Source organism: Rhinopithecus roxellana, chromosome 20, assembly GCF_007565055.1.
Source record: "Rhinopithecus roxellana isolate Shanxi Qingling chromosome 20, ASM756505v1, whole genome shotgun sequence".
In the NCBI taxonomy this organism is placed as follows: Eukaryota; Metazoa; Chordata; class Mammalia; order Primates; family Cercopithecidae; genus Rhinopithecus; species Rhinopithecus roxellana.
This window is the reverse complement of record NC_044568.1, coordinates 79,554,439-79,577,658: the sequence shown is the minus strand read 5'-3', so window position 1 is coordinate 79,577,658 and position 23,220 is coordinate 79,554,439. Positions and strand designations below refer to the sequence as shown.

General features: G+C 47.3%; 1 protein-coding gene across 2 annotated transcripts in view; it reads right to left on the bottom strand.

Moving 5' to 3' along the window:
- The window catches only part of SNX29 (sorting nexin 29), a 609,178-nt gene that overhangs the window by 440,624 nt on the left and 145,334 nt on the right, over positions 1 to 23,220 (bottom strand). For both annotated transcript variants that reach the window (XM_030924514.1, XM_030924515.1), the window contains 2 exons: positions 9,048 to 9,111; positions 5,978 to 6,106 (listed from right to left, as the gene is read on the bottom strand). In XM_030924514.1, the coding sequence (XP_030780374.1) occupies positions 5,978 to 6,106; positions 9,048 to 9,111 (193 nt within the window). The remainder of the gene's footprint in view (positions 1 to 5,977; positions 6,107 to 9,047; positions 9,112 to 23,220) is intronic.

Below are 23,220 nucleotides of genomic sequence, written 5' to 3'. Positions count from 1 at the left end.
AGGATGCTGTAACTGGCTCTTATGAGACCATCCTGGCCACATGCCCTCCTATAAAGCCCTCGTGGTGGCCAGTGCATGGAGCAACCCGACTGTCCAGGCCTGGGTGGGCTGCCCTCCTCTGAAGCCCCGTGGGGGCAGGAGGCAGGGGTAGCCCCATTAAACCACATGGACAGAAAGGAAGGAGCAAGGATCCACCAAGGAAAACTGGGGGGTGTGATGGCTAATTTTGCATATCCATGTGTCTGGGCCACCAGATGCCCAGATAGCTAGATCCACACAATTTCTCAGTGTGCCTGTGATGGTGTTTCTGGAAGAGATTAGCATGTGAGTTTGTGCACCGAGTGAAAGAGATGGTCCTCACCACTGTGGGCAAGCACCCCCCATTCCACGGAGGGCCTGAGTAGAAGAAAAGGAAGGTGAGTTCTCTCCCTGCCTGACTGCTTGAGCTGGGACATGGCTCTTCCCCCGCCCTCAGCACTCCTGGCTCTCAGGCCTTCAGACTCAGACTGGAACCTACACCACAGGTTCTCTGGCTCTTGGGCCTTTGAACTACACCATGAGCTTTTCTGGGTCTCTAGCCTGCAGAGGGCAGCTTGTGGGACTTCTCGGCCCCCATAATTATATGAGCCAATACCTTATAATAACCCCTTTCTAGAAATATATACGCATCCTATTGGTCTGTTTCTCTGGATGACCCTAATATTAATACAGGTAGTATCTGCCCCAGGAGGAAGCAGACGCCTGATGGGTGTAGCAGGCAGCCTTCAAGGTGGCCTCTAGTGACCCCTGCTGCCTCTTGCTAGTCACACCACTGTGTGTTTCCCCCAACAATGAACCAAGGATAACTGTAACTACAAAATATAGCAGAAGCAATCCTGTGTCACCTCCAAGGCTTGGTTATTAAAAACATGGTGATTTTCAGCATGGGTGCGCCCTCTCCTGCTCCTGGGTTACTCACCCTGGGAAGTCAGCTACTGTATTGGGAGCAGCCCCACGGAGAGGCCCAAGTGGCAAGAAGTTGAAGCCTCTTGCCAACAGCCACAGGATGACGCTTGCAAGTGGACACCCCCATCCCCAGTCAAGCCTTCAGATGACAGCAACTCTGGCCAACAGCTCAACTGCAACATCATGAGAGACCCTGATGCCCTGGCTAAGCCATTCCCAGAGTCCTAATTCACAGAAACTGTGGGGGATCATAAATATTTGTTGTTCTAAGTAACCAAGTTTGAGGATAATTTGTTACACAGCGAGAGCTAACACTGCTATAATACAATGACAAGAAACAGAAAATGAGCCCTCACAATAATTCAAGAACCCATTTACTTGCTTCCTTCAAAGCCACTTTTCCTCATATAAATGTGTGTCTTTTTTTTAACATGTCTCATAGCTTGAGTTTTCTTAATTCAAAAGGAAACAAGGCAATCGATTATTTAGAGGAATGTGACTTACAGCGCCTTAATTGCAAATGATTATTATGCCTCTGCCTCAGGAACTCACAGCTGCCCAGGGCCAAAAAGCACCAGGCTAGTTACATGACCTTGTTCTAGAAAAGCCAGTAATTCTTAGCAAAAGGAATGCGGCATCAAATGCAGGATTTGCTTGGCGACACTCAGTTTTACAACCATGAACTCAGAGCCAGTGAAACATGCATATACACAAGCACATACTTAGCATTCGGATATTTCACTTTTCTGAGCAGGAGATAGACTAGCTCCTAATTCTTTCCACACCATTGCTGTTAAAATAGACCTTTTGATGAGGTAAGGAGACATAATTATTATATTCAAGAAAAATGATAATAATAGTTAACATTTACTGAGTATTTATCAAGCACATTGAGCAATACATGGTCTCTCGTTTTATTTATTCAACACAACTCTGTGAGGTAAAGAGTTTTCTTATTACCATTTTAAAACTAAGGAAACAGGCCAAGCGCAGTGGCTCATGCTTGTAATTACAGCAGTTCGGGAGGCCGAGGCGGGTAGATCACTTGAGCCCAGGAGTTTAAAACCAGTCTGGACAACATGGTAAAACCCCGTCCGTACAAAAAGAGAGAAAAATTAACTGCATATTCTGGTGCCTGCCCGCAGTCCCAGCTACTCGGAGGCTAAAATGGGAGAACTGCTTGAGCCCAGGAGGTGGAGGCTGCAGTGAACTGAGATCGCATCACTGCAGTCCAGCCTGGGTGACAGAGTGAGACACTGTCTTTTTAAACAAAAACAAAACAAAAAAAAAAACACTAAGGAAACAGAAACAGAGAAGTTAAGTAACTCACCCAAGGTCACACAACTAGTAAGCAGGAGAGCCATGGTCTGACCCTGTCAGTACAAGGCAAGCACCTGTACCATAAAGCCCTAGCTGTACCCACCTGCACTGTGAACCCTGCACCTGAACATGCACGCACCCGAGGAAAGTGTGGTGCCGGTGACTGAGCCTCACCTTCCAGCCTGTGACACTCCACTGCCCCGTCCTGTGCCCCAGCAGCTATGGCCACCCACCCCCAGGTAACAACTGCCAACACTGACAACTGTTCTTACTGTGGCCAGAAGCAAGAAGAAAGTACTGACCATTGGCAGAGGTTAACTCTATCTGGAACATGTCAGCAATAGAATTTTTCAAAACTTACATATCCAGCTGATCGGTTTGCCTGCTTCTAGTTTCTCCTTTTCAAATATTGGTCTGTTTTACAGGTATCTGTTCCTTCTGCCTGCAGACTGCAAACTTTCAGACACCCTAAACTCTTAGCTACCCACTGCTTAAATAGGGATTATAAAACTGCCTGGTTAGGAAATTGGTTTTATCTACCCCATTTACGGGATAAAATTTTCCCAACAATTATCATGCACTAAAACACGCTTCCTGTGGAATACACTTAGGATGCCTTGCTCTGTCCACTGCCATATGTACCCTCACTTCTTTTCCTCCTCATTCAGCCCCTTCGGCCGGATGAGATCATCCTCTCCACCCCAGAGATGAGGAAGCACACACGTGCAGAAGTTGAGCAACTCACCCAGAAACACACAATTTGCAAGTAATGATGAAAAGACTCAAGACTACACTAACTGCTAATACAAGCCATTAAATGACACGGAGGCTGGGCATGGTGGCTCATGCCTGTAATCCGAGCACTTTGGGAGGCTGAGGCAGGCGGATCACCTGAGGTCAGGAGCTCAAGACCAGCCTGGCCAACATGGTGAAACCCCGTTTCTACTAAAAATGCAAAATATTAGCTGGGCATGGTGGCACATGCCTGTAATCCCAGCTACTTGGGAGGCTGAGGGTGGAGAGTCACCTCAACCCAGGAGGCAGAGGTTGCAGTGAGCCGAGATCATACCACTGCACTCTAGCCTGGGCACGACAGAGCAAGACTCCATCTCAAAAAAAAAAAAAAAAAAAAAAAAAAGACAGGACATATAATTCTGTCTCTCTTTGCTCACTAAGAACCAGTCTCTAAAGACTTCAGACTGTATTGTGAACATTAAATGCAATTATGCTGCAGAACTCTAGCACGGCCAGGCAAAAGGGCGGTCCAGGTGAGAAAACTAGGCACATTTTACACTATTTATAACAGTCATTTAACTGTCTTTGATATTCTCGGGCTATCATTTTAAAATGTGAGAAAAGAGGAAAAGCTCAAAGAACGGAAATTCAACATAGGATCATAGTGCCAACATTCAATAAGACATACAAAACAATTACATTAGAGCCATTCGCAGCATCTAACAGCACAGAGAGGTAAATGCTGCTGCTATAAAGTGACAACTCTGGGCTCCCTTGCACATCCACAAGACGTGTTTATCTCGTGGTCTTATTTTAAAGTAGATTTACAGAACAATCAATAAACTGCTTATCTTACCTAAAATGAGAACAAACTGAAAACAACCTGAATGTGTAACTGACCATATTAAATTCATCATTCCAATCCAAAATGGGCAATTTAATATGGCGTGTTCACTCAATCAAATACCACATCCAGGTACATAAAAATGGTTAACATGAGGCCTATATGGAAACAACAAAAGCTGCTTTTGCACTCCTAAGCAGTGCTAGAAGGCAGACTAAACAACGACAGGCATAGATTATATGTATAGTTTAAAAAAAAAGGCCGGGCTTGGTGGCTCAAGCCTGTAATCCCAGCACTTTGGGAGGCCGAGACGGGTGGATCACGAGGTCAGGAGATCGAGACCATCCTGGCTAACACGGTGAAACCCCGTCTCTACTAAAAAATACAAAAAACTAGCCAGGCATGGTGGTGGGCGCCTGTAGTCCCAGCTGCTCGGGAGGCTGAGGCAGGAGAATGGCGTGAACCCGGGAGGCGGAGCTTGCAGTGAGCTGAGATCCGGCCACTGCACTCCAGCCTGGGCGACAGAGCGAGACTCCGTCTCAAAAAAAAAAAAAAAGTTAGTATACGAACAAATTCAGTAAAGATGCATGTAAGCTGGGATTTGGGATTTGGGGCGGTTTACTTGGCAGCTTTCTTTAATAGTACATAAACAAAGTGACGGAAAAGGAAATAAAATGGCTTTTAAATAAAAGGAGGCTCAACCATACTCTTAATTAGAGAAATGGGAAAGAAAAATTTTCTGCCAGCACCATTTCCAGCCCTGGCATTATCAGAGACCCAGCAGTTGGATCCCATGGCTGTGAGCACAGCTGCACCGCAGCAAGCCCTCTCCCATGCTGCTGTAGAACGTGCAGCTCACGCCCGTGCCAGGCGAGTTGATGGTCCCTGTCCAACTTACAAATGCGCTGCACTTTGACCCAGCAATTCTACTTCCAGGAATATTTCCAAAATATATACTCATACGGGAAGAAAACGACCAACGCGAAGCTTGCTGACTGTGGCATTATTAGTCGTAGCAAAAGACTGGAAACCATCTCAACGCCTGGCTGTTGGCAGGCTGGTTAAATGAATTCTGATGCAGTCAGACGAAGAAATGTCAGGAGCTCTTAACAAGCAGAGGGCAGCCCCACGCGGACCAATGACAGCAATCTCTGAGACGTCAAGTGAATGCTGCACAGGACTGGCTACCATTTCACATTAAGGAAGAAAGGGAGGAGGAGGAGAGAATGAAAAGGAAAAAAGTATATGTGCACGTATCTGCTTGTGTGTACAGGGAACATCTCTGGAATCAGTAACGATGACCCCCTCTAAGGAACAAACTGGGTGGCTGGGATAAGAAAAGGGGGACTTGCACAGGTTTACCTTTTGTATTTTTTTTTTTTTTTTTTTTTTTGAGACGGAGTCTTGCTCTGTCGCCCAGGCTGGAGTGCAGTGGCCAGATCTCAGCTCACTGCAAGCTCCACCTCCCGGGTTTATGCCATTCTCCTGCCTCAGCCTCCCGAGTAGCTGGGACTACAGGCGCCCGCCATCTCGCCCGGCTAGTTTTTTGTATTTTTTTTAGTAGAGCCGGGGTTTCACCGGGTTAGCCAGGATGGTCTAGATCTCCTGACCTCGTGATTCGCCCATCTCGGCCTCCCAAAGTGCTGGGATTACAGACTTGAGCCACCGCGCCCGGCCACCTTTTGTATTTTGAACCACATGCATACATACTATTTACTCAGTGAAATAAATTAAAACACATTTTTTGCTTTAGTCACTATCTTTTTTTTTTTTTTTTTTTAAAAGAGACAGAGTCTTGCTCTGTCACCCAGGCTGGAATGGAGTGCAGTGGCGTGATTTCAGCTCACTGCAAGCTCTGCCTCCAGTGTTCACGCCATTCTCCTGCCTCAGCCTCCCGAGCAGCTGGGACTACAGGCACATGCCACCATGCCTGGCTAATTTTTGTATTTTTAGTAGAGATGGGGTTTCACCATGTTAGCCAGGATGGTCTCGATCTCCTGACCTCATGATCCACACACTCTGGCCTCCCAAAGTGCTGGGATTACAGACGTGAGCCACCGCGCCCGGCCCAGTATGCTCAGGTTTTAATGAAGCCACCATGTGCTTACCTCTCCATCCCTCACCCTCTCCTACCTGGCCAGTGCCTGGACCTTCATGCCCTGCCGCTCCTCTTGTTCAGCCACTTTCCTTTTCAAGGTGTCCACCTCTTGCCGGAGCGCGGCTGAGTGCTCCATCTCACCGTCGAGGAGGTTCCGCAGCGATCTGGGAAGGGAAGGTCCCATCTGTTCAGAAGCTGTCAACCCAGACCCCACTGAACCCAGGACACAGTTCCTAACATAAGTCAAGTCCTAAGCCATGCATTTTCCACAAGGCTCTGCATAAATCATTATTCAAGTCTATCTCATGTGAACTGGAGATAGCAAACTCTAATTGACAGCCTTAGAGTAAGAATTAAGGGACAGTTGTCTGTGGCCTGGGCTCCATGTCCCTGATTGCCTGCAAGCAGGCCAGCCTTCTGACAGCCTAAATCAAGGGAAAACAATGAAGTAAGCAAATTCCAGCCAAGTCCCTTTACAAACACCCCACTCAAAGGTGTAGCATGTTACAATGAGACCATTTTGTCACAGCTACACCAGGTAAGAGATTTAACCAAGGAAAGGATGCCAGGAGAGGCCAAAACAATAATCCGAGGCATAAAAATAGAATATACACTCAGAGTATCTGAGAAATGTCTAGTCTCATTTCCACTTGTGCCTACAAAACACACCACAAGCCTGTTTCCTGGCCAACTTCAGGTGAAACAAGCATATATATAAAATGTCTTACATCACTAAAGCATCTGAGATAGCACAGATAGCATTTTACATTCCCAAGTTTGTTAACCCTCCAACAGGGGGCTTGCAGCCAGCACAGGATTCACTTGTGTATCTGTCATCCCTGGTCTTAAATAAAGGAGAGGACAGCAGGTCTTCTAGAAACCATCACCAGTGACCGCCTCGGAGATCCAGAGGACACTTGCTATGTGATATCAGGATATGAGCAAAAACATGGCGGAGCGGGGTGGCTCACGCCTGTAATCCAGCACTTAGGGAGGCCAAGGTGGGTGGATCACTTGAGGTCAGGAGTGTTTGAGACCAGCCTGGCCAAAATGAAACCCCATTTCTACTAAAAATACAAAACTTAGGCGTGGTGATACACACCTGTAATCCCAGCTACTCGGGAGGCTGAGGCAGGAGACTTGCTTGAACGCAGGAGGCAGAGGCTGCAGTGAGCCAACATCACACCACTGCACTCCAGCCTGGGCAACAGAACAAGACTCTGCCTCAAGGAAAAAAAAAAAAAAAAAAAAAAAAGAATATAATCAAAAACATCTGACCCCCACCACACTCTGATCATTCACTGAAATCTTCAAAACTTGTGTTCCTTGAGAGCTTTGAGGAAATCACCCTCGTGGGGCCTGGGGCTCCCTGACAAAAACATGGTATAATTTTTCCTTTCTTTCTGGGAAGTACAAAAAAGTAACAGACAGTGGTTATTGTTCTTCACAAGGTAAGACAAAATCTATGGCTTCTTCCAGGATAACAGCCCCAGCTGGAGCAAGGAGAAAGAATCCCGCAATGGTGCAAGCCCTCTATTGAAAGTTTATTCTAGTTGGAAAACGGCGTGGTCTAAAGGTTCCTTTTGAAGACATCCTCTTTTGTTTTAGAAATCTTGCTTCTTTGCTTTTATATGTTTCCAGAAAGGACAAGAGAGAAGCTTGTCAAGCTTGTCAAGCAGGATCAAAAATGAGGTTTAAAGGAGAATCATGACTGTGTGTAAAAGAAGGTGTGAGTTAAGAGAGGGTGATGTGAACCCACATGCCCCCTCTCCCCACGTCCCAGGGAGGCAGTTGAATCATGCTTGCTGAAGTTCAGGGGGTAACTGCAGGTAAGCCTTCTATGACCACCCCACAGTCAAGATAAGTCAGATGGGAGTCAGCAGCCAATGTCAGGTGGTATCTGGCGTGGGTTTCAAAAGGGAAGAAAGATTAATGAAACCTTTCGTCCTCTCAAGAGTTTGCAACTGGGTTTTTGGCCAAGTCAAAAGACTCCGAATTTCATCTTGCCCTAAGTATCCCCGATTTGGGCAAACTTTCCTAAGATAAGTGTTCAGATGCCTGGAACAGGGTAGAGAGACAGGTCTTTGATTAATGATGACTAAAGGCTGCCTAGAGGCCAGGCACAGTGGCTCACACCTATAATCTCAGCACTTTGGGAGGGCAAGGTGGGCAGATTACTAAAGCTCAGAAGTTCAACACCAGCCTAGGCAACACGTCAAAACTAAAATACCAAAATTAGCCAGGTATGGTGGCATGCACCTATAGTCTTAGCTACTCAGAAGGCTGACATTGGAGGATCACTTGAGCCCGGGAGGCAGAGGTTGCAGGGAGCAGAGATCACGCCACTGCATTCCAGCCTGGGTGACAGAGCCAGAACTGTCAAAAGAAAAAAAAAAGACTGCCAAGGCTAAGGAGGTGATAACTAAAGGGTATATAGGGCTTCTTTCGGGGGTGATGAAACGTTCTAAAATTGACTGTGTTGATGTTAACTCCTATCTGTGAATATAGTAAAAACTATTGAATTATATACTTTATTTCTTTCTTTATTTTTTTGAGACGGGGTCTCGCTCTGTCACTCAGGCTGTAATGCAATGGCACAATCTTGGCTCACTGCAACCTTCGCCTCCCGGGTTCAAGCAATTCTCCTGCCTCAGCCTTCTGAGTGGCTGGGATTACAGGCACCTGCCTCCACGCCCCGCTAATTTTTGTATTTTTAGTAGAGATGGGATTTCACCATGTTGATCAGGCTGGTCTTGAACTCCTGACCTTGTGATCCGCCTGCCTCAGCCATACACTTTAGATGAGTTAATTACAGTGTATGTGAATTAAATATCAATAAAGGCTGTTTTTTAAAAAACAATTAACGACTGTTCTACCAAATTCTTAGCTTGTTCTATGAAGGTGCTGTTATCACAAGGTTCTCACTCCTTTCTTACACACCAGGCACAAGAGAGATACCACAGTGGCACATCCCCAATGATAAGAAATTGCCAGTCACGATTTTTGCCAAGAAAGCAAAATGTCCCTCATCTGTTATATTCTGTCTGTCCCAGAGGCATACCGTCAAAGAAAGAGGCTATTCCTCAAGCCTGAAAATCACAGTACCTGTTCTCCTCCTCCAGCTCATCCTTCCTGTTCATCATGGCCACAATGGCCTGGCGCAGTTCACCTAAGGGGAGAAAACAAAGTCAAGATTAATTGGCAGGTCTCACCTATTACAGCATGCCCTCACCTCTCTGGATTACATGCTATTAAGGATGACTTGTCTAGATAAGCTCCCTTTTCCCTTTCAAAAATAACTCCTATAACAGTCTAAGAGACTCAGCTGATCAGGGTCCTGGATTTCAGAGCACAGTCTCTGGAGTCAGGTCCCAGGTTCAAATCCTGCCTCTACAGTGGATTAACCTTGGGCAAGTTAGTGATCCCCTCTGAGCACCAACTCCCTTATCTATAAAATGAGATCTTAACAGTTACTATCTCCTAGAAGTGTTGTTAGAATTCAGTAAGACAATATATAAGTGAGATGCTTAGGAATGGTGCCCAGCACAGGATAGCATTTAGCAAGTATTACTGATCAGTATCATTACAGTCTTTGCAGAAATGCAACAGCGGAAGACAGGAAAATGGAGATAAGGTAGCCGTATGGCTCACAAGCACAAGTGGGTTAAACATTTTCAAGAGTTAGGGGATTTATTGAGCTCCTGTCTGCCTCACCTTGGGAAATAAAGGATTTTTTAAATGGTCTATGCCCTAGAGCAGCAGACTAGATAGTAGAATTTTCTGAAGTGTGAAACAAGATCACCACGGGCAATACGGGAAATCAACCCCAGACAGCAATGTGGCATTTGGAAGAGCAAGTATCTGGGTTCTGGGCCTTGCAGGCACAGGATAAGGGGGTCCCCAATGCTGCTACTCAGACTTTGTAGCTGAAAATGTTATATTCTAGGGGGAAATTCTAGGAGGAAAAAACTGTTTCCCAGGAGGTTTCAGAGAGAGCAATGCTTGCCTGGCAAGTACAGCCTCAAGTAGCCTTAAGGGATGAAGGCCGGGCATGGTGGCTCATGCTTGTAGTCCCAACACTTTGGGAAGCCAAGGTAGGAGGATTATTTGAGCCCAGGAGTTCAGGACCAGCCTGGTCAACAGAGTGAGACCCCATCTCAAAAAAACAAAAACAAAAACAAAAGAGATCTCAGCCACAAGCCCCCTTGCAAGAGCCCAAATCACTGCCCAAAATCCACCCGTGAGAAACAGAGGATGATGGATGCTAACCCAATCCACTCTATCACCCTGGCCTCACCCTTCCCTGCCCTTCCCCGTCCTATACATGGTGCATCTCCAGCCTCTTGGATGTGGCACCTGTGTTTTTACCAGCATCAAAATGACTGATATCACAAGTGCAACCAAAGTATATTCTGGTAGTGGGAATCTTTTTAAAAAGCCATCACAGAAAGACAAGCTGTGAGACTCTTCTGCCTTCCTCACGTGGCTATGACATAACGTTCACATTAATGGTGGAGAAGGAAAGGGACCGAGAGCTGGCATGCCCCCCAAAATGTTCTTTCAGCGGGCTTGAACCTGAACGCACATTCACTTTCGCTGCCACTTTGGCTGTTCCGTGACTCTTTGGGGGCGATAAAGCTGGTAACGTTGGGGTGATTTCCATAGATCGGGTAAATATTATACTTCGCCAAGCACGAGTGACACACAAGCAGAGGAGCTCCCGAATACGTAATTTTCTCTCCTCTCCCCTGCGCCGTGCAGCCCATGATTTGTTTAGTCTCTATCACTATGATTTCCTTCCTCTTTGTGACCTGCCACAGCTCACATTTCGAGAGAAAACAGAGCAGCACTTCTGCACTGTGGCCTCTGCAGAGCCTGGCCACGCTGGGGGGTCCCCTCTCCTATGGCTGAAAGGCAAATGACCATCCATCTCAACATTGGTTCCTTGCTCGGCTGCAGAAGACAGAACCACAAAACCAGGCAAGAGCACAGGGGAATGTTAATTTAAACCATCGGAAACTGATCTGAGATAAAAAGCAGCGTTGAACATGCTGTGGACAGGATGGATTCGTCCACAAATGCAGCTGGGCAAGGAACCGCTGGAAAAGCAAGACACCAGACTTCAATACATCTCTGTTCCTGCAATGTTCTGAAATTAATTTCTGGTACAATAATGTTTAAATATGTGAAAGAAAGCAATAAAAACTGCAGAAGTATCTGAACAAACGTGTGCAATCTCTCTTCACCTGAAACCGAAGACCAACTCCGTTAAGGAAATAATAATGTTGCTATAGTATCTGCACATCAAGGGCACATCTAACACACCTGGAAAATTGGTCCATTGTTTGTAGAACTTTAAGCTCCTCAGGGCAGTAAATTGGCAGTGTGGAAAGAAAATCAGTTTTCTTTCCTTTTTTTGAGACAGAGTCCTGCTCTGTCGCCCAGGCTGGAGTGCAGTGGCGTGATCTCGGCTCACTGTAACCTCTGCCTCCAGGGTTCAAGTGATTTTCCTGCCTGTCTCCCAAGTAGCTGGGATTGCAGGCGTCCACCACCACGTCTGGCTAATTTTTCTATTTTTAGTAGAGATGGTGTTTCACCATGTTGGCCAGGTTGGTCTCGAACTCCTGACCTGATGATCCGCCTGTCTCGGCCTCCCAAAGTGCTGGGATTACAGGCGTGAGCCACCATGCCCCGCCTTGAACATCAGTTTTCTAATTAGATCTACCTTTGAATCCCATGTCCCTCACACTTCAGTTCGAGGTCCCAGCAAATAGTATCATCCTTGCTTCTCAGCTCCTTCAGCTGGAAAATGCTGCTGGTATCACCAGCCTCATAGGATAGAGCAGGGGCCAGTAAAGCTTTCCCCGAACCACACCCGCCCATTTCGGTATTGTCTAAGTCTGCTTTGATGAGTTGTTTTGACAGAGACCGTGGGGCCCACACAGCCTGAAATATCCACTGTCCAGCCCTTTCCAGAAAACATTTGCCAGCCCATCTTAAGAGAACATCACAAGTTCTTCCCTCCATGCCCCACTCTCAGCCATCTTCATTCAGGGCTGAAGACAGCTCTGCAGCAGCTGTGACACTGTGCCAATCAGGTGGGGCCACTGGCTGTACCCACACAGGACACTGCAGATGGAGAGAAATGGAACAGCAGGAGAGCCACTGCTGCTCAGACTCCTTCTTTTTTTATGGCTGTATATTATTCCACTGCATAGATGTATGTATATGTATATTATATGTATATGTATACGTATATGATGTATATGTATATGATGTATATGTATGTGATGTATGTGTATGTATATGATGTATGTTGTATATGTATATGATGTACATGTGTATGTGTATGATGTATATGTATATTAAGTATATGTATATGATGTATATGATGTATATGTATATGATGTATGTATATGTATACGTGTGTATGATGTATATGTGTATATATGATGTATATGTACACGATGTGTGTATGTACATGATGTGTATGTATATGTATATGTGTATGTATATGTGTATGTATATGATGTATATGTGTATGTATATGATGTATATGTGTGTGTATATGATGTATATGTATACCTATATGTATATGATGTATATGTCTCTGATATATATATGTATGTATATGATGCATATGTATATGATGTATATGTGTATTTATATGTGTATGTATATGATGTATATGTATATATATAGGGGTATGGGAGAGATGGGTGATGTTGGCCAAAGGGTACATCTTATAATTTTCTGTTAGAAGATGAGTAAATTCTGCAGATCTGATGACAGCATGGGGACTCTGGCTAACAATACTATGGTACTGTTTACTTGAAATCTGAAGAGAGAGTCGACTTTAAGTGTCTTCATCACACATATTAAAACACAAAAAACATGTTCATTCGGGGAGGTGGTGTATATGTTCATCTGATTGTGGTAGTCATTATGCAATGCAGAGATACATCAAATCATCATGTTGTATGCCCTGAACACGTACAATTTTTGTCATATAGTTAAAATTAAAAAAAAAAAAAAATAGGCTGGGCACGGTGACTCACGCCTGTAATCCTTTGGGGCCCGAGGCGGGCGGATCACTTGAGGTCAGAAGTTCGAGACCAGCCTGGCCAACATGGTGAAACCTCACCTCTACTAAAAATACAAAAATTAGCCAGGTGTGGTGGCGCACACCTGTAATCCCAGCTGCTTGGGAGGCTGAGGCAGGAGAATCGCTTGAACCTGGGAGACAGAGATTGCAGTGAACCACGATTATGCCACTGCATTCCAGCATGGGTGACAGAATGAAACTCCGCCTAAAAAAAATTTTTTTTTTTAATTTTAATAACAGAGATGATAGGCAATGAAAAAGTTACAGCCCGGTCTCAGTCCTGCTGTGTGGATATAAGGCTGTATCTATGCCAAGAGCTCAATCATTGCTTCCACCATGCACATACCCACATCTCTACTCGGGCCCTCTCCTGAGCTCCAGATCAGTGTCCTCTCTGCCACTCCAGCCTCTGCCCATATCCTTGGTTAGACTCCAACCATACTGAACACACTCTCCTTCTCTTGTGCCTCTGTGTCTTGGCACAGGCTGTTTCCCAGGGTCTGGAAGGCCTGGCCCCTCCCTGACTCCAGGTTGTCCTTCAAGCTTCCGCTTGGGGCGTGCCTTTTCTGAGCAGCCGGGACTCTCTGGCTGCAGCAGTTGTGGGAGTCCACAGGCCTGCCCTGTCATACTCTTGCCCCTGCTCAGAGACTCAGCTCCCACAGGCCTCCCATCCCACCCACTCCACTTGCAATCAGTGAGACCAAGGGTGGCTATTGACTCAAACCAAGCCCATCATAGAGAGTCTTCCAGAAGTTCAGATGTGCCACAGCCTGACAAGAGACGCAAAAGAAGGTGGCAACAGACACATGTGGCCCAAGAGCGAACAGTTGCAAGTCACTCCACAATGGTGAGTGTGGAGACACACTGAAATAGTGACTTGCCAAAAGCCAAGTGGTCAAAAGACCAGTTTAATAAACCCACCCTGGCCGGGCACAGTGGCTCACACCTGTGATCCCAGCACTTTGGGAGGCTGAGGTGGGCGGATCACTTCACGTCAGGAGATAGAGGCCATCCCAGCCAACATGGTGAAACTCCGTTTCTACTACAAACACAAAAATGAGTCAGGTGTGGTGGTGTGTGCCTGTAGTCCCAGCTACTCAGGAGGCTGAGGCAGGAGAATCGCTTGAACCCAGGAGGTAGAGGTTGCAGGGAGGCAGAGGTTGCAGGGAGGCAGAGGTTGCAGTGAGCCAAGATCGCGCCTCTGCATTCCAGCCTGGCAACAGAGCAAGACTCCATCTCAAAAAATAAAAAATAAATAAATAAATAAACCCATCCTTAAATGAAATCCTAAACTGGGCCCAGGACCGTTGGTTGAAGGCTCCTCCATTGCCATGTACAGGGGTCTGGACAGAGACAAATGCAGATGCAGCAGCCACAGGCAGAGGGCCACCAAACAGGGGAGCCAGCAAAGCCCCTCAAGGCAAGCCCACTCAGCCACAGAGAAAGTGCTGAGTCTGGCAAAGCATCGGGTGTTCGAACTGTCAAACATGCTGCTACGGAGCCCTGCAGCCTGGGGTGACTCAAGGAACTCCTCATTCCTGGCTTAGTCTCCTGCTGCACCACCATAGCCAAGGTGGCTATCCGAGGACTGGCAGAAGAAGTGACAGGCGACCTGCAGTGACCACGTGGTCACAGGGAATAAAGGAGCCATGCACGAATGGCCACCTTGGCTTCCGCGTGACTCTCAGCTGCCAGGCCCTGGGAACCCCTACGGGGTTCTGTGCCCTTGTGTTCGTGGGTTCTGTGTCCTCACAGCCAAACAATCCACGTAGAGTTCAGTGATTCCCACTGCACTTCATATGCACCTCCACGAAAGCACACTGTCCACTGGGCTAGAGGCACCCATCTGCATCTCTGCCCACCAAAGCCCCACCCCCAAGCCTGTGGGTCCCTTGAGTACGGGGGCTCTATTGCCCAGCACAGGACACACGTGAGACCTGGTGAATGATCAAAGGCAAGATGCGTAAGTGAATTAATAAACAAATGAATGACTGACAGTTGCCCACTGCTGAAACAACACCGTCAGCTCCAGGAACTGAGCATGGGATTAGCTGGGCAGAAATGTCAACCGCGTTAATCATAAGTTCAAGGCCTCGGCAGAGAACACTAACCATCAGGTTCACAGCTGTAATTTCCTGCCCCAGTGACAGAGATTCAGGCTCCAGTTGAGCTTTTTCCATTATGCATCTCGGGAATGCAACAGGCATTGGGAGGAGGGGACACGGTCCCATATATCATTACCATGACCTCAAACAGGACGAGCCTACAAAACCATTCCCCTCCTTTCTCGGCAGTGACCACACAAATGCTCAATTTCAAAAAGAACAGTGGAGCTGGGACCAGCCCCCAGTCCCCAGGGACCCAAACATAAACACAGACACACAGCCAGATGACGCACAGGCCCATTCACACAAATGATTACGGGCCTCAGAGGCTGCTATATAAAGCACTGAAACAGTGACGCCAAGGGAGGGGTGAGAGGCGTCTCTTCTTCAGCCACTAAAGGCCCCCCAGGGGGAAATTATCCTGGGACTAATTGATCTTCAACTGCCTTTTCAAAATTAAAAAGGGAAGAGACTGCTGACTGCGATGACTAGACAGGGTGACGTGTGGACGCATGTGTGCGCACACACACTCTCACATATATACATAGATCTCTGCAATAATTCCCTGGCTTTATATAGCATCTTTATCCAAAGACCTCAAAGAGCCTTTACAAACACTCCCCTGGGGCCCGTACTCAGCTATATTTAAACAGAGAGCTCATGAGGGCACATGCACAAATAAAGAATGTTCCTCTACGGGGATGGACTTAACCTACATCATCGTTTTTCAAACTTAACATCCTGCTTTTTATATCTTTGTCTGCCTACCCACTCCCTTTCCTTTTATCTCCAAAAGAAAGGATAAACTATATCGAGCTCCAAAATATAACTTTTAAAGCACTCAGGCCCGTTCTAACTTTTCGTTCCGTTTCTCTCTCCTGCCTCCCTCTACCCCTAGCCCACCCAGAGTTTCTATTCTTTTCAATTTGTTAAGATGAAAGAGGAAGAAATGTATCAAGATCCCTTCCCAGGACTCAGATGGCCAGTGGTTACCATGCACTGCCTGTTTCATGCACACCCAGCAATGTGAGAGGCACCTGAAACACACAATCTCATGTAATTCTCACAAGGTTTCTGAGAAGCAAGCATGATTACACTTGCTGTCTGAATGAGGCAACAGAGGCTGGAAGAAGGGAAGTGATTTGCCTCAGGCCACACAGCCAGGAAGTGGCCAGGCAAGCACCCATACCTGGTCCAGCTCGCTTGAAACCCTGTCCCCCAAGCAGGCCGTGCCAGCCCCAGCCCGGCTCCTGGGAGGCAGCGCACAGCCTCAGGACTCACAACAGTTCCCAGGGTGTGGCCTCTGGCAGTTCTCCCGGTCTTTCTCTGTCCTCTTTTGGAAAATCAAAAGTGTGATTAAATTCTGGCCCTGCCCAGTTTTAGAACTATGGTTTCTACAGAATTTTAATCTCAAAACAGAAAACACAAATGTGAGGCACTCATGGGAACGGGATGGAAAATGGAAGAAAGTCACAAGGTACAGAAGAACAACACCTTGCAAAACCTTGATAAGGTTCTAGATCTTTATTAACTTTTCCAGATTTGTAATTTTTTGGTTTTCTCTCTCTTGTTCATGCGCGCACTCTCAAACACACACACACACACACACAGTGAGTGTTTGTAAAGATTTCTACTACGAATCCTTAAAGCAGGCATCCCAAAAGCAGATACAGACAGGGCCTCCAAGGAGCAAAGTCCTCACAGGGCACACTGGGACAAGAGGACCCCAACTAAGGAGCAGTCCCCACCTCCAACCCACTGTCTACGTGGGGACATGGTTGCTACCAGTCCTGAGTTGGTGAGAGAAGCCAGGAGTCACATTTTTATACAGATCTGATTTTTAAACACTGTAAACTGAGGTTCTTACCACACAAGTCCAAGAGATCATGCTGTGGGTCACTATTGTGAGCCTCCTGTCCTAAAGTACGAGTTCTGAGCACCAAGCAGCTTGGAAATGTCAAAGTAATTAGCACACATTTGCACGGCCATTTTTACAAAGCATCATTCCACCCACACCAGTGAATTTCAGAAGCGTAGAGTGGGAAGGGGCCTGAGATGGGATCTAATGGAGGCAGATAGGGGACAGTGAATGGACACCTCAGAGGAACTCCCCCGGCAGCCTCGAAGTGACTAAATCAGAGACCAAAGACACTCTGAGCATCCCTGCTCTGTCCGGCCCCACTCACAGAAGGCTAGAAAACACAGCACTTAGGTATGAATTTATTAGAAGTAGTAACTCAGGTGGGGGTAGGGGGTGCCTCTTTTAATTTTACGCCTTTCCACATATATGTTCTCATTTCATATCAAGGTGCCAAAAGGTAGTCTCTAGGCGGGGCACAGTGGCTCATGCCTGTAATACCAGCACTTTGGGAGGCTGAGGTGGGAGGACCACGTCAGGTCAGGAATTCGAGACCAGCCTAGCCAACACAGTGAAATCCCATCTCTACTAAAAACACAAAAATCAGCCAGGCATAGTGGCAGGCGCCTGTAATCCCAGTTACTCGGGAGGCTGAAGCAGGGGTATTAGTTGAACCCAGGAGGCGGAGGTTGCAGTGAGCCGAGATTGTGCCACTGCACTCCAGCCTGGGTAACAGACCAAGACTCTGTCTCAAAAAAAAAAAAAAAAAAAAGGTGGTCTCTATGTCTACTATCTAAAGTCTTCTTTTAAAAGGCATGATGAGCACTTTAGCTTTAAAGGAGTACTCACCAGAATTGAAAGCACAAAGTTGTAGAGGTTGCTTCCAGCAGTAGAAGCAATGGAACTGAGTGAAAGGCTTACCTGGCTAGTGAGAAGCGGGTGGGGAGTGGTGGCACAGCTGACGGTTTGTTTTTGTTTTTTGTTTTTGAGACAGAGTCTCGCACTCTCACCCAGGCTGGAGTGCAGTGGCGTGATCTCGGCTCACTGCAACCTCCACCTCCGGGTTCAAGCGATTCTCCTGCCTCAGCCTCCCGAGTAGCTGGGACTACAGGAGCATGCCACCACACTCGGCTTAATTTTTTTTGTATTTTTAGTAGAGACAGGGTTTCACTGTGTTAGCCAGGATGGTCTCGATCTCCTGACCTTGTGCTCCACCCGCCTCAGCCTCCCAAAGTGCTGGGATTACAGCTGTGAGCCACCGTGCCCAGCCAAGCTGAAGGTTTTCTAAAAATCATGTATTGGCCGGGCGCTGTGGCTCACACCGGTAATCCCAGCACTTTGGGATGCCGAGGCAGGTGGATCACGAGGTCAGGAGATCGAGACCATCCTGGCTAACCCGGTGAAACCCCGTCTCTACTAAAAATGCAAAAAATTAGCCGGGCAAGGTGGCGGGCACCTGTAGTCCCAGCTACTCAGGAGGCTGAGGCAGGAGAATGGCGTGAACCCGGGAGGTAGAGCTTGCAGTGAGCTGAGATCGCGCCACTGCACTCCAGCCTGGGCGACAGAGCGAGACTCTGTCTCGAAAAAAAAAAATCATGTATTGAGGTATGATTCATATAAAATTAACCATTTGAAAGTGAACATTTCAGTGGCCTTTAGTACTTTCAAAATGTTGTGCAACCATCACCACTATCCAGTTCTAGAACATTTCTATCACTCCAAAGTAAAACCTCTTACCCATTAAGCAATTTCTTCCCATTTCATCCTCCTTCCTGGCAACCACTGATCCACACTGCGTCTCTATGAATTTACCTACTCCAGATGTTTCACATAAATGGAATCATCTCATATGTGGTCTTTTTTTAATACAGACTTTTTGTCTGGCTTCTTTGACTACGCATATTTTCACGGTTCATCCATGTTGAAGCATGTATCAGTGCCTCATTCCTTTTCTTTTCTTTTTTTTTTTTTTGAGACGGAGTCTCGCTCTGTCGCCCAGGCTGGAGTGCAGCGGCGCAATCTCAGCTCACTACAACCCCCGCCTCCCGGGTTCAAGCAATTCTCATGCCTCAGCCTCCCAAGTACCTAAGGCTACAGGTGTCCACCACCATGCCCAGGTAATTTTTGTATTTTTTTTTTTTTTGAGACGGAGTCTCGCTCTGTCGCCCAGGCTGGAGTGCAGTGGCCGGATCTCAGCTCACTGCAAGCTCCGCCTCCCGGGCTCCCGCCATTCTCCTGCCTCAGCCTCCCGAGTAGCTGGGACTACAGGCGCCGCCACCTGGCCCGGCTAGTGTTTTTGTATTTTTTTTTAGTAGAGACGGGGTTTCACCGGGTTAGCCAGGATGGTCTCGATCTCCTGACCTCGTGATCCGCCCGTCTCGGCCTCCCAAAGTGCTGGGATTACAGGCTTGAGCCACCGCGCCCAGCCAATTTTTGTATTTTTTAAACAGAGCTGAGGTTTCAGCATTTTGGACATGCTGGTCTGGAACTCCTGACCCTCAAGTGATCCACTCCACCTTGGGCTCCCAAAGTGTCAGGATTATAGGCGTGAGCCACAGGGCCTGGCCCTTCATTCCTTTTGTAGCTGAATCATGTTCCACTGTAAGGATATGCCACAATTTGTTTATCCATTCTTCAGATGATGGACATTTACACTGAGCTGTTTCCACCTTTTGGAGATGGTGATCATGTTACCATCAACCCTTGTGCATAGGTACCTGACTGAGTCTCTACTTTCAGTTCTTTTGTATGTGTACCTAGGAGTGGAATCACAGGGACATCCGATAATTCTACTAACATTTTAAGGATTCACCAAACTGTTTCCCACAACTAGAAGAGCGAGTTTTTCAAAATCACTGTATCTCACGTACAGAAGAGTTCAGAAATTACTATGGCAGATATCTTTGTCTCCATCCCCCGGCATGGTCAATTTGGATTATTTCACCACAGTGACTCCAAATACTGTTTAACACTAAAACCTTACTGATCCAGTTGAAAAAGCAGTTAGGGAGAGTGAGACGGGGGTGGAAAGGAAGACAGCTGCTCCCCTAAGAAGAACACTCTTGCGGGGTGCAGTGGAGGGCTTATCCATCAATCACACGAGGCTCACTCGCTTCTCCTTCAGTGCGCAGAGAGCTGCAAGCGAGGTACACACGTGTTTCACAAAGAAAGGCCTCAGGGAGAAACATACTGCAGAAACCCGCCAAAGGCCCAGGTGCAGGTGACGAGTGGGGTACAGGTGTTAATTAGATGGCTCCAGATAAATGTGAATCTGTGCATAGTGGAGCCTACCCATTCCTCATTGCAAAACACAAAAACAAGAGGTCTCCAGGAAGAGAAGGCACATTCTGCAAAGATATTCCTATGAGTTCTTGTGAATAACAGGCTGTCCTATGTGCCTTTACAGAGAGCGATTCCACTTAGTAGCCAGCACCCCACACACACACACAAATCAAGGTGGAACAATCCAGGTGGAAGGCCTGGGCTATAAAATAGAGGCAGCAAAAACTCCCCTGAATTTCTCAGGGTCCATCCCAATAATGGGACCCTGCTGTGTCCCATCCCTGCCTGGGGTTTTACTGGCCTGGCTCTCAGAGCGGCATGGGTCTATAAACCCTAGGGAGACTGAGAAACCCACTTTCTTCCTTCGGTACTTGTGGAGGAGAATCCAGCCCCTACCACAGATAGGATGGGATTCCCAACCAAGAAGAAGACAATACCAGCAGCAGTGAAACCAGCAAGGGACCAGAGGAAAAAGCAACAGAGGAGGAGGGATAGACTTCAGCTTCTGCCAGGGGCAAATTTTCATCCACTGCCAACCCTGAAGGCTAGGTCTGGGCCTGACCGTACTAAAGGAACCAGGGAGTTCCTTATTTCATGGAACTGGTGGTGTCATCCCCCATTTCACAGACCGAAAGACCGAGAGAAGTTAAGTGTTCCTAATAACAGCTGCTAGCAGGGCACCAGCCATGTGCCAGGCACACGGTAAAACTGTGTGTCGATTATCTCATTCAACCTTCCAAATCACGCCACGAAGCAGGTGTTAGAATCAAACCCATTTTATAGATTAGGAAACGGAGATATAGGAAGTGATTTGCCCTAAATTACAATGGAATTATGATGCATTCGAGACCACCCTGGCCAACATGGTGAAACCCGTCTCTATTAAAAACACAAAAAAATTAGCCAGGCACGCTGGTGGGTGCCTGTAATTCCAGCTACTCGGGAGGCTGAGGCAGGACAATTGCTTGAACCCCGGAGGCAGAGGTTGCAGTGAGCTGAGATCACATCATTGCACTCTAGTCTGGGCAGCAGAGCAAGACTGTCTCAAGAAAAACAAAAATAAAATAAAACAAAGGAAGGACGATACAGAACCGGGACTGAAATACGGGCCGGCCATCTGACACTGAAACCCATAACCACAGTGATACTCACTGTCTCCCGGGCACCCTAATGGAATCTCAGAATGAAGAGGCCAGGGCTCCATGTTGGTTCTGCACAAATCAACATTCTCAAGACTCTCATGTCATTTCAGAGACACAGCCTCAACAGGCTCGGGGCAAAGCCAGCTTGACCACAGGTCACAGACGTGTGCTTCTCGGGACCTCTCTCCTCCTAACAGAGCCCTTCAGGGGTAGACCTGAAAACCATCCAACCCTGGGATCCAGAGGTGCCTACTTGTAGCTGTACCTCTAGATGCTGGAGTTAGGGGAACAATATTATTCCCTTATTTTACTTAAGCTGGCTTGAGCTGGTTTCTGTCCCTTGCAACCAAATGAGTTACAGTTCATATGCTACTCTGTGGAACCTACATTGAGCTGGCATGGGAGGCAATGTGGCCAGCAAGGTGGGAGATGCACAGGATGAGAAAAAAATGACATTATAAGCAAAGACATGTGATGCCACAGCAAGTAACAGACAAGGACTGTGGGCCCAGCCTCTAACTGGCATGGCATTTCAAACCCAGTTTGGGTCTCAGATGTTCCATCTACAAAATGCAGAGGTTACACAAGCTGATCTTCTAGAATCCTTCTAGCTCTCAGATGCTGTGATTCATCAGGGATAGCAGATGAGCCCTACCAGTTTCTGGCTCCTGCAAGCGAATGTGGCACATTAGCTGTCCTCGTCATCTGCTCCTGTCCGCTGGCCGCTCGCCGCTCGCCGGCCAAATGCAACCAGCAGAGAGATGACCATGACCTGTCTAAAGCTCTGAGTCTGCCATGGCCCCTGGGGCTGCGAGGCCAACATCTGTTGTCATTGGCCTCATGCACAGTGGAGTGGTGGGGTTAACTGACGGCAAGAAAGATTAATTGCATGTGAAATACTCATAAATAATGAGGACACGGAGCTGCACAGCTTCCTTCCCCTTCAGGCTGTGGTATCATATGTATGGGCAATTCTCAAACAGACTCTCACACATAATCTGCAATTAATTAGAAGCAGACAGCCACTGGGAGGGTGCAGGCAGCCCTCACACCCAGAATGGTTCTCACCAACTCTGAGCCATCCTACTCTGCACCTGACACTTTGAGAAATAACCAGAACATCCTTAGACAGAACATGGGCGCCATGTAGTCAGGAGGGGACAGGTTCCAGCCCCGGCTCGGCGACTTTACCAAGCCATGGATGTGTGGCTTGTCTGCTCTGAGGCTCAGTTTCCCCACCTCTGAAATGGGCATGACGGCACCTCCTGCCTACCTCCAAAATTATGGAGGTGATTCAGTGGGGAAAAGCGATTAGGCATCTGCAAAATGAAAGATGCTGTGCTAACGCCTGCCTAAGGAGTGACTGCTCAATCCACTTCCTCGGTCCCGGAGAGCAGGGAAGGGAAGCAGAGGATGCTGCCCAGTCTCGGAGTCAAGGCAAGCGAGGCCCAGAAATGCGGAGCAACAAGAGACGCTCAGAGCATAACTGGACAAACACATGGGAATCCAGGTGCTCCAATGAGTCCAGCGCGGAGGTGATCTCTAACATGTGGGATACAGAGGGAATATTCTCCATTCCGTCCTCCGGCAGGAAGGGAATGGCAGTTACACATCCAGCTGTACCCAGTGCAGGTACCTGCGCTCCTAAGCTAAGGATAGTAGGCTATTCAGGACCAGTGATGTTGGAGCAAAAATGTAACCGGAAACTGAACAATCAGTGGGTTTTGACATTCAAGGATTTAGCGCCCTTTCACTCGTACCTCACGCTGAAAACCCAGCTCAGACA